The sequence below is a fragment of the Olea europaea genome, chromosome 18 (assembly GCF_002742605.1).
Source record: "Olea europaea var. sylvestris chromosome 18, O_europaea_v1, whole genome shotgun sequence".
Classification (NCBI taxonomy): domain Eukaryota; kingdom Viridiplantae; phylum Streptophyta; class Magnoliopsida; order Lamiales; family Oleaceae; genus Olea; species Olea europaea.
Genome location: NC_036254.1, coordinates 20,165,185 through 20,177,426, shown reverse-complemented (window position 1 = coordinate 20,177,426; position 12,242 = coordinate 20,165,185). Strand labels below are relative to the sequence as shown.

The 12,242-nt window shown below is 37.6% G+C and overlaps 1 protein-coding gene across 2 annotated transcripts; it reads left to right on the top strand.

Moving 5' to 3' along the window:
* The first annotated feature begins 8,540 nt into the window (after positions 1–8,540).
* Positions 8,541–10,732, top strand: LOC111367719 (dof zinc finger protein DOF4.6-like). Of its 2 annotated transcripts, none has more exons than XM_022988743.1 (2): positions 8,541–8,738; positions 9,376–10,732. In XM_022988743.1, the coding sequence occupies exons 1-2, from the start codon at positions 8,715–8,717 to the stop codon at positions 10,177–10,179; spliced, it is 828 nt and encodes a 275-aa protein (XP_022844511.1). In that variant the 5' UTR covers positions 8,541–8,714; the 3' UTR covers positions 10,180–10,732. The 2 variants fall into 2 exon arrangements, with proteins under 2 accessions (XP_022844511.1, XP_022844510.1); XM_022988742.1 differs by lacking the exon at positions 8,541–8,738 and adding an exon at positions 8,745–8,819.
* Positions 10,733–12,242: the final 1,510 nt, after the last annotated feature.

Sequence of the window (12,242 nt, the reverse complement as noted above, 5' to 3'; positions counted from 1 at the left end):
CGCCCGAAAAATGACCATGGCAGGGAAAAAGCCCCTGAGGCAAGAAGGGATGGTCAACCCACTGCTGGAACCATCAATATCATCATTGGGGGTATTGGCTCGGGAGGAGACTCCAACAGTGGAAGAAAACAATATGCCCGACAATATGTCTTGGCCTCTGGGATGCCTCATGGAAAGCTGGAGGATATTACTTTTGGGACCGGGGACTTAGAAGATGTATCACTTCCACATGATGACGCCTTGGTAATCTCAGCGATTGTGGCCAATTTTGAAGTAAAGAGAATCTTGGTTGACAACGGGAGTGCGGCCAATATACTTTCACAAGAAGCTTTTGCAAAAATGGGAATCTCATCTCAGCAGCTCAAAGCGGTTAAAACTCCTCTCCAGGGGTTTGGGGGAGGAGTCATCACTCTAGAGGGTGTCGTCGAGCTTCCTCTAACTTTGGGTTCTGGCCAGAAACAGGTTACGGAGATGACATCTTTTCAAGTGGTACGTGTCTCAATGGCCTATAACGCTATTCTGGGAAGACCACTCCTGAACAAGATTAAAGCTATTGTGTCCACCTTCCACCTAGCCATGAAGTTTCCAACAAGTAATGGCGTAGGGGTCGTCCGTGGAGACCAGACAATGCTATGTTGCCAGCGTTCAGGAAATAAATAACGACGTCATGCAAATCTCGAGGATGGAGCCTGAGGCCGGGCAACAAGTCAGACTTGCTCCTGTCGAAGAATTGATGGAAATTGAGCTCGAGCATGATAAGAAGGTGATGATTGGTCGAGATCTTAACGTCACCCTAAAGACAGAACTTGTTGGTTGCTTATCTCGCAACATTGACGTTTTTGCCTGGAAGATTGAGGATATGTCAGGGATAGACCCTAAAATTGCAGTCCATAGGCTTAACATTAGCCCAGGGGCCAGACCAGTAAAGCAGAGGAAAAGACAGTTTGCCCCAGAACGTCGGGAGGTCATTCGCGAAGAAATTAACAAACTCGTCAGTGCTCAGTTCATTCGTCGACAAGCCAATGTTAGCCTTGCCATCGAGCAAGCCCCCCAAAGCCTTGTCCTCGACAAGCCAATGTAAAGCCTTGCCATCGGGCAAGCCCTCCCTAAGCCTTGTCCTCGACAAGCCAATATAAGCCTTGCCCTCGAGCAAGCCGCCCTAAGCCTTGTCCTTGACAAGCCAATAAAAGCCATGCCCCGAGAGAGCACCAAAACCTGGGAGCCCCGAGCAACTAAACATCCCGAGGACGTACCTCATTAATTTTTGTCTAGGTTCCAAAATGAAAGCTCGGGATGTACTTCGGTACAAAGGTCGGTCACAATTCTTCATACACCTCGGGGACTACCATCCCTCGAAATTAATCCTCGAGTGTTAAGTGTCTAGAAATCTACATCCTACATTCACCACTGTCCTCGGCATTATAACTTATTTAAAAATTGAGTTATTCCTTCTCAATCGTCGAGATGATTAATTAGTTTAAAATTGAGTGATTTCTTCTTAATCGTGAGATGATTAATTAGTCGTCGAAATAATTAATCTTCTTTAGTCCTCGAGGTTACTTGTCTAGATGCTCGAGTTCAACACTTTGATGTTCCAAAATAATTTTACTATTTAGTCTCGAGGTAACTTGTCTACATGCTCGGGTTCAACACTTTGATGTTCCAACATAATTAATCTTCTTTAGTCCTCGAGGTAACTTGTCTACATGCTCGAGTTCAACACTTTGATGTTCCAAGATAATTTTACTATTTAGTCCTCGAGGTAACTTGTCTAATGCTCGAGTACAACACTTTGATGTTCCAAAATGATTTTACAATTTGAGTCCTCGGGATAAACTTTGTGTACATTATAATGTTCGGAAATAATTTCACAAATTAAGTCCTCGAGATGTTTTAACTACTCTAGGCGTCGAGTTATTTAACCATCTTACATCAAGCTATTTGAGTTTGTCATGATCAAGACATCAGTACACAGCAAGAAGAAAAATACTTGATCGAGTAAAATACATGTTCAAATTACAAAAAGAAAGGGGTGTCATCATAAGAAAAAACAAAAACTAATCTAAGTCCTCGGCCCTTTCTCCCGAGGCTGTGCTCCCCTGCTCCTCCACTGCGTCCTCGCCGTCAACGTCGACCTCATGGTCCTCGACGGTTTCCTCGGACTCTGAAAGCTCGAGGACATCAGCAACCTCAGGGATGCGCTTTAAATCCACGGGTTTAGCGTCGGGCTTCGATCTCAAAAATGCCCGAGCCTCCTTAAAGGCATGGAAGTACGAGCCCATGGCGTACTCTTCCTTAAGACCGTTGAACTCCTCGGACATTTTGAAGTCCTCGATCGCAACCCCTCAAGCTTCAGCCAGGCGAGTCTCAAAATCAATCTTCAAACGCTCGATCTCGAGCTTTAAACCTTCGGCCTCACCCTTGGCAGCTCCAGCATCTTCTCGAGCTTTCTGGACGTCATTCTTCGAGTCCTCGAGCTCCTTCTGAAGAAGAAAGCGCTCAGCCTCCAAGTCGGCTATCCTCTTCTCATGTGCTCGAGAAACGTCCTCGAGTTCAGTGGTTTTTTGGGCCTCATCTCTCCCCTTCAGAGAAAGGCCTCGGGCAATGCTCAGAGCCTACACCATATAAACCCGAGCTTAAGCAATCACAGCGTTTAAACCTTATATTTAAACCAAGTAAATTGAGCGAACTTACCTTCAGAGTGAGAGATTCCAGAGCCTTCATGCCCTCATCAAAATCGAGGTCCTTCCGATACTTGTCCACGATGCTTGACACCAGAGGACACCAGTCAAGATCCTGATCTTGGAAAGAGGGCATAGGTCGAACCTCATCCTCGAGGTCAACAACCTCGGGAGTACTCCTTGGTCAAGGACGTGATCGAGGTGGAGCAGTAGGAGTCTCAGTGGCCTGTGTGGTCAGGGTATGTCCCCGGGCAGAAGTTTCCCCAGGCCCACTTCTGATATTCTCGGGGCCTAAGTCCCGAGCTCTCTTTTTTCCTCTCTTTTACCCTGGAGCTCGAGCTTGAAGGGCCTTCGAGCTCTCTTCTTCCCTCTCTTCTGTCCTGGAGCTCGAGCTTGAGGGGCCTTTGACTTTTTGGTCACGGCCTGTCTGAGGGTTGAAGGATCAAAAGTCATCTCTGCAAAAAAGAACAAGTCATTAGAACGAGAACAATTATAAGTTCAAGGACAGATCAGTAAAGAGGAAGGCAAAAAGGTCCTACCCTCAGTGCCTTTCACATTCGCGAGATCGAGAACGTCATCCCCGAGGATGTCATCTATATCATATACAAGAGGCTCGAGGTTCTCTAACATTACCCTATGCCTTTCTAAAGACTCGAAATAGGCCTGGCCTTCACAAAATCTGGGAGTGTCGGGCAAAACCCACCTAGGACTAAAAGGAAGGTCACTATCCTGAGGTACGACATAAAACCACTTTTCTTTCCATCCTTTCAAAGAACTGGGCATCCTCGGTAATCTAAATCCTCCTCGGGACGAAAGGTAAGCAAAACAAGTATATTGAGGAAGTTGTTTCAGGTTGAACACCATTCTACAGAGATCGACGTATGGGTTAATTCCTAGGTATCTACAGGCTATAAAGAAATAGGTGAGCATCCTCCACCCATTTGGCACGAGCTGTCCAGGGCTCATATTATGCTCGACCAATAATGCACAAAAAAGGGATGCAGGGGCCATCTAAATCCCCCCTTAAGTGAGTCCCTAAAAATCACGAACTCTCCATCCCGAGCGAAGGCCATCCTATCCTCTACCCCTGGCGTCCTAATGTCGCATTTGGGCATGAGCCCATGCTCCCTAGCCGTCGATATTGCTAGATGTTCCTTAAATTTACAGAGAACCTCGGGGTACCTAAAAGGGGTCGGGATACTTTGTGCCCAAGGTTGGGCATTAATTGGGATAGCCATAGGTATGATTGAGCATCCTATGTCCTCGGGAGTACTCTTCGAGGATGATGATGAAGAGTCACTACTGCTACTACTAGACATCCTGACCTAGGTAAAAAATGCCTAAAGAATAACTTAAACACTCGAGGTCTTACCTTAAAGTCGACGCCTAAAAACTCAAAGTTTCGATCTCGACGATTAGCGAAAGAAGTTTACTGAGAGTAAAAAGTGAAAAATGAAATGTGGAGAGGGTATTTATAGGCAACAGGAGCAGGAAGCCCAAAGGTCACTACCCCGACCGTTAGATCTGGACACGTGTCCTACATCCACCCCTACCAGTTTTTACTGCCTTTTCCTATTCTAGGGCTGATGTCAGTACACGTCAGCCTTCTGATCACAGGTGTTCAGAAAATCCTCGAGCTAAAAATTCGAGCTTTTATTTCCAGTCTCTTTGCATCATATCCTCGAGCATATATGCATGGGGGCCTATGATGGTGACATTTTCCAATATCCCCGATCAACACATTATCCCGACGACTATTTTTGGTAAAGTTGTAAATCCATCTACGGTGTCCTCGAGCATGTGCATCCTCGAGACACTAAGCCCGATCACATCGCCTGCTGCTTCGCATATTGCAAATATTTTGTCCTCGAGCATCACAGTCCTCGGGCATATGCTCCCCTCACAATCGACGATGGTTGACCCTTTAGAATTCCTACGCAATTAGGAATCTTGACTCCCACAAGGATTCTATCCCACATATAATTCTAGAATTCAACCAACTCCTTAACTATTCAGGACTCCAACAGATGAGGACATCCAGCTAGTTGAGTCCAACTAGGAGAATGTCACTTACTACTATAAATACAGAACCTTGGGCCATTATTCAGGTACGTTTTTCATTGTTCTTCGGCACATAGCCTCATGCACAAAATTTCCTTTCTAACTTAAGCATCAGAGGGGCGACGAGAACACACCTTGTTGCCTTTGTTTCAGGTACCGGAAGATCATGTTCGTATTCCTCATCAGTTATCAAGCTCGGAAAATCTACAGGTACGATTTTTGGTAGCATCAACCAGATTGGTTAAAAATTAACACTAGAATTCCACCAATTGACAGGGCTGTATCCAAATGATCACTCGACCAATTAGAAGTTAGAATATCTTCTTCGTCTCCATTAGGTTCTAACAGTTGCTTGCCCTGATGAACTTCAATTTTTTCCATCCTATAACTCATGCAAGGCCAGCTACTTTCTCGCTCGCAAGTCCTGATCAAGTAGTCCCGCGAAATCAAACAAAACATGTCTTTGAATTCAACCCTCGGTCTTCCAAGATGGTAAAAAATTTCCATCTCCACAACTTTAATTTCCGTCATACATTCTCTTCGACGCTCTATTTTTAAACCTAATGACAGATGCAAAGCCCAAATACTAGTTCGAAAGCTGAATTCGTTCCAGTCCAAAGTAGTCGAGTTTTTCCTTCCTCCACACCCACCCAAGTCGCCTCACCCGAAGGCAAAGCTCGTTAATAGTACTTAAAATATTTTAATATATGCTAACAATTTAAGATTTTATGTCAAAATAATTGAATTTTTAGAGAGAGATTTCAGATGGAGAATTGATAATGTTTTTATACCTAGAATGACGTTTGAAATCACATATGGGGTGGTGTGAGAGAGAAGATGAAGTGATTTTTTTTTTAATTATTTATTCGGATTCATTTGTAATTTTTTGAAAAAAAATAAAAAAAAAAAATTGAAACTATGGTTACAATTAGTTCTTTATTTTTCTTTATCTTTCTTTTTGTTTTATTTAAATATGAAAATATATTTGTTATTTCACAACTTTTTATTGAGAAAATAGATAGAAATGATGATTTTCGCAATACAAGATGTAAATAGAGGTGAAAATGCAAAAAGAAATGAAAGGTAGAGACATTTTGTACAATGAATTTCAAATGTAGGGACGTTTTATGCTAATAACCTTTGATTTTAGAATAATTAGCAAAAAGCTGGAAATGGCATAATTTGGCTAATCTAAAAGAAAAGTATGGACATTAACGAGATAGAAAGATTTGATAAGTTACCTTACTGGGATTGGTATGCCTAGCCGAGGCATGAAAAATGGTTTCCACTTTTATCTCCCTCCCTTCTAGTGTAATGACGTTTGTTCTTTGTTGGTTTCCATTGTTTGCATTCATTGTGCAAATCATTCCTATCATTTCAAATTTGGTATTTACATAGTTATTTCAATTTTTTAATTTAAAATTCTTTTTAATTATTTTCTCTTCAAATTTTTTACTTACAAGTAACTTTTTGTAAAATAATTTTTGTCTTATACTATCTTTATTTTTTAATTTTTTGGGAGGTATTAACATTGCGTGTTGCAGTGTTTTCTTACAATATAAATATTTTTTAATTAAAATTAAAAAAATTAAGTTTTTTTCATAAAGAAAAAGGAATTAAAAAGTATTTTAAATCGAAAAAAAATATTTATAATATGAATAAAACAAAAAAAAAAAAAAAAAAAAAATAAAAAAAAAGAAAAAAAAATAAAAACAGAGAGAGAGAGAGAGAGAGAGAGAGAGAGAGAGAGAGAGAGAGAGAATGTGTGTGTGTGTGTGTGTAAATTAGCAACGAGGAGATAAAAACAAGAATTTGCTGAAAATAACTAAATCCCTAAAAAAGCTCTTGTAACTTCGCCAATAACAAAAAGATATTGAAACGAGAAACTTAATTACTAGAAAATAGCTAAATCTTTGGATGGTGCCATAGGGGAATAAGAAGAACGGGTAGTGGTGGCTGGTGGAAGGTTGTGAAATTGGATAAGGAAGAAGAACCATTTCGTTTTGTTTTTATTATTTTTCTAAATAATACTTTTAATTCTCTTTTTAATTATTTATACTTTTTTCTATTTTCTTACTTTTTTTATACTTTATAATTGGGAAGATAAATTCTTTTGTTGTTAATATTTTTAAATTATTTTACATGAGACCCGTTTGTATTTTTTAAAATTTCGAAACTCTACTTGCAGTTGTTATTTTTTTATATTATTTCTTTCTTTTCTTTTTCTTTTTATTAAAAGTGGAGAGCAAACTAGTGATTTTACAATATTTTAATAGAGAAAATAGACAATAATGACCTTCGAACAATCAAAACAAACGATAGGGATGTTTTGCGCCGCAATGATGAAAAATGATACAGACATTTTGTATCAGTTACCCATGTTCGATGGAAGGAATTGATAGAAGGTCGAAATGATCAATTCTACGAGAAAATGTTGAAATGATGGTGCAATTTCCAAATTTGAAACGATAGGACAATTTGTGCAAGGGATGCAACGATGTGAATGTTTTGTGCTAATTACCCTTGATTTTAAGATGCATTTCATAATTATGTTAATGTTTTTATTTCTTTATAAACATTTAAATCAATTTTATTCACATATATTGAGAATTTCTTGAGTAATATCCGTTTATATATCATTCATTTTTATTTACAATAATTTAAATCGCTTATAAACACTCCCCAAACATTCTCTTACTCATGATATTATGTTAAATTGAATTATGTTGTATGTGTTTAAATAACACCATAATTCAATGTGGAAAAAGGTACAAATTTGATTATTTGGAACATTTGATTCTATAAAGTAATACAAAATTGACTTCAACGCATCATATAACCACTTATATTTCGTGTTAAAGAATAATCAATTCACCATATTTTTTATTGTAATTGGCAATTCCTCTTTGCTTTAAGGTTTACACAATAGTATTCGGCACAGATGTAAAAAAAGTCTCAAGAAGAAAATTATTTATTTATATTTCATTTTTAATATGCAATGATTGAATTATTAAATACTTTATAAGGATTTTAACTTATTTAAAATGTTATATTTATGTTTATTATTATTTTTAACACACTTTTATCCATGAAGAATAGGATATAATATTCATTTTTCGACCATCATGTTATCTAAAAGAGGTAATTATCTACTCATAAAAATTTAACTTCACATTAATGTACCGAGGTCTAAAATCATCTCCATAATATAAAACCAAGTATTTGGCTGTAGTAAACGATAATTACAAGTAAAAAATAAATTCAAATTTTAAAATGGATTTTATAAATTCATAAAATTGAATTACGACGCGAAGTCAAAACTCAAAGTTTCCTGTTGGTTTTCGCCAAAAAAGAGCATTGACTAATTTCAAAGAAAATTCCATAGGTCTACTTGTGAACATATATAATGAACATAAAATTATATAATTAGCGAGTTGATCTCCGATCTTTTAATATAAATAAATTATTTTCTAATCGTTTATATTTTCTAACTATATAAATAACGCAATATCATTATTAAATCATCACGTGGTCTTTTGCATATTCAGAAGTACGAAATTAGGCTTTGCCTCACAATTTTGATTTGTGTCTGGAAGTTTTTCATGATAAATCATTTGTCAAAAAATTGAATGATTTCTAACATTGTAATTGCAGTCTGATTGCAATCTTTTAAATATTGAAGATCAACTTACTAATAGAACAATAACTCGGAGACCAATGCTCCAATTTTCACTTTTTAAAGTGGAGTATTCGATTACATTACAAATGCATTAATATAATAATTTGTCAAGTGGACAACACTATCACCTCCACCCCACAATTTCCACTCACCACCGGCAAGGAACATCCAAAGAATGCCCTTTAAGTTGCTTTCTTGCTTTAAAACCAGCTGCTCAAAAGTGGGTGATTTTCCTCTCCTTTCAAAACTCTACCTACGCCTTTTTCTCTCTTCCTTTTTCCATCTCTTGTGTTATGGATAATACTCAGTGGCCACAGGTAAAGCGAAAAAAATAAACCATGTTCTTTCTCATGATAACATCTTTCTTGGGTTGGGAGTTTAGCATGTCTTTGCTTTGGGTTTGTAAAAAAAATTTAAAGCTATGAACTTTATCTGCAGATGATCAGCCCCCACTAATCTTTGCTCCTTTGAATTTCGTCTTTTGAGATGTTTTCTAGCTTGTGTATCCGAAGTAGTTTTTTTTTTTTTTTTTTTTCCTTTCCACTCTCTGAAAAAGGATTTCAAAATCTAATTAATTTTGTTTCTTTTCTTGCTTTAATGTTAAAGCTAGCCCTCGAAAATGTAAAGCAATACCTTCTTTTTGTTGGTTCTCTTTTTCTGTACTCGTGTATGTTATAAGCCTAATTATATTGGGTTCTTATCCCATCTTTATGTTTATACTTTTTGGCTTGTGAGAGGTTTTGGTGTGAGTCATTACAATCTTTAATTTTCTTGGAAAAACTGCAACGGAGGTAGATATGGCTTTAATGTTGAAAAACCTGCAAGGGGAGGTGGATATAGCTTTAATGTTGACAGTGAACGAGTATTTGTATGAGTTTTTCTGATATTATTTTGCTCATTATTGCTCTCATAATTGAGATTAAGGCGTAACCCCAAACATCCTTTTCTCTTCAGGGTATTGGGGTTTCGTCGAAACCAGGTGAAATCACCAGGCCAGCCATAGAAAAAAAGCCAAGGCCTGAAAAGGAACAAGCATTGAACTGTCCAAGATGCAATTCTACAAACACAAAGTTCTGCTATTACAACAATTACAGTCTTTCTCAGCCAAGATACTTTTGCAAGACTTGTAGAAGGTATTGGACGGAAGGGGGATCTTTGAGAAATGTTCCAGTGGGTGGCGGTACAAGAAAGAACAAGAGATCTTCTTGTTCATCATCTGTTTCATCAAAGAAAATTCCAGATCTGACCCCACAAATTTTTTCTTCTGAAAACCCTAAGATTCATGATGGCCATGACCTGAATTTAGCTTATCCACCTACTAGTGGTCATTATAATGGAATATCAGAATTTGTAGCTTTACCTTTCGGTGATCACATGAAAACCCTAAATCCTGCAAACCCTAATTCCTCTTCAGCTGCCAATTCATCTCATATTCCAGTTATGGAATTTCTCAAGACAGGGATCACCTCAAGAGGACTGACCAGTACTTTTATGCCGATGCCGGTTTCAAATTCCAACACAATGTATTCATCTGGATTTTCTTTGAATGAATTCAAGCCAACTCTCAATTTTACCCTAGATGGACTTGAAAATGGTTATGAGAATTTACAAGATGTTCAAGATCATACAAACTCATCAAGACTTCTTTTTCCATTCGAGGAATTGAAGCCGGTTGCACCACCTGAATTCGAGCCAGATAGAGGGCAAGGAGAATCCAATGGTTACTGGAATGGGATGTTAGATGGAGGGTCATGGTAAGACTGATCGGATATAGTACAATCAAGCCATGATCAATACTACATACTAGGCGTACGCCGCGTACCCGAGAAAAAACTAAGTGTGAAGTTATTGTCTTTTCAATAATGCTGAACTGCCAGAAGAAAACTGCCAGAAGGGCTGACCGACCCTCACAAGTCGTGGGTCCCACTTGAATATAAAAATGCCGACCTCCCCATTTTTGTGTTGTTCGGTCATCCCTTCTGTTAGGGCTTCTGTGCTGTAGCACGTTCCATTGTCTTTTTGCTTGCTTTTTTACATGGGGAGTGACTGATTTTGTTTGAGGTATGATCAGAACTAACAGATTGCGTGCATGTGTTTATTTCTTCTTTCTTCCAAAGCTTTCGGACTATTTTCCAAATTTCTTCTTGGTATTGATTTCTTTTGTTTGCAAGAATTTGCTGTTTCATATCAATGTAAATTGAAGAATCTTTCTTTAATTAGGGTTTCTTCATAGCTGTGATTATAATGCACTACTTAATAGTAATTGATCTTTGTCTAAAGATTAGCAGTCATTATATATACAATGTTCTAACTTTGAGTGCACTGTACTATCGTTACTGTTTCATCGATGCATTTAGATAATTTGTGGTCCCTTTATTTCTTATTGTCTAGATCTTCACGTGAAAATTTATTTCTAGTTTTCAGAAAAATAGGGATTTTATGGTATTGTTAAGTGATCTTAACATAAGTACATGGAAGGCTTAATCAAATTTCTTAGGACTCCAGTCTCCAGAGTTTATATACATTGTATTCGACATGATATGAACTTTGTTTCTGGCATAATCTATCCTTTTTCTTTTGCGGTATTGTCCAGTACAGTAATGTCGACCATCTACGGTATCGATCATTCAAATATTGCATTGATGGCTGGCTTTCAATTCATTGCCACCAGGTCACTTTTCTGCTTTTTTTCCTCTTTTGCTTTTCAATTTTATTGCAAACAACAGGTCATAATTATTAGTTCTTCTTAAGATTCTTCCAACCTTTAAAGCATATTTTGCAAAGCAGGATCTCTAGATATCCGTAGAAGAATAACCAGATAGAATTAATTATTATGTACGACCTATGATTCCTAGCTTTATTTCACATGGTACACAAGTGATTGGCCTAGCTTCTGAGAGGGTAATATGCATGGGTTAGTGTACTACATGTTCCCAGATAGTTAAAGTTCTTGTCTATGATAAAAATCTTCAAGAATTCTTTTATTTTTCCGTTAATTTAGTTAAATTTCAATTTAATTCATTGTAATTATAATCTACTGCGGTAACAGATTAATTAGGGTAAGTGTAGTAAGCACAGAATTGAAGTATCTGTAAATAAGTACTGCAGAGTGTTATTTTGCCACAATAGATGAATTGCTGATTATTCTTTAGTTCTAACTTAAAAATTTGTAATATGGCATGGTTGCATATTTGATATGTTGGATCGAAAAGGATGAATTAAAAATATAGTTGTTGGAAAATAGTTATGAAGTGGGTCAATTTTGAGCCCAAATTTCAATGGGATCCGTACTTTAAATTTCACGGGACCTAACAAATTTAGGTTCTACTCCGCGAGATGTAGAATTGAATGAAATATTTAATATCAAAGTATTATCCCACATAAAAAAGTTAAGAAATTTTGATGTAGTTTATTTAGTGAAAGTTTGGGAATTGGATTTGGACCCCAAGGTGTACCAATAATCTTTGAAAGTAGAAGACCTATATTTTATTGGGTTAAGTCATAAACTCACGCTCGCGTTGCCGCCGTCCAGCTCGGTACAAGCACGTGCCCGAGTCCAGTTCGTGTTAGGGTGGGGTGGGTCATTACACTATATTAACTTTGCGGACAAAATTTATTTGAATATTTTGGGCCGAATTGTAAGTTAATCGACTAAATAGTTGGTTTTTACCCGACTTAACCGACGCAATATTGAACCAAGCTGTCTGTTCAAGTTTTGGAGGCTGTCTGAACGGTGATGATTGTTCTGATGGATGTTCGAATAATCACGAACAAGTCTATAAATAGCCTACCCCATTACTAGAAAACTTACACCATTTTTA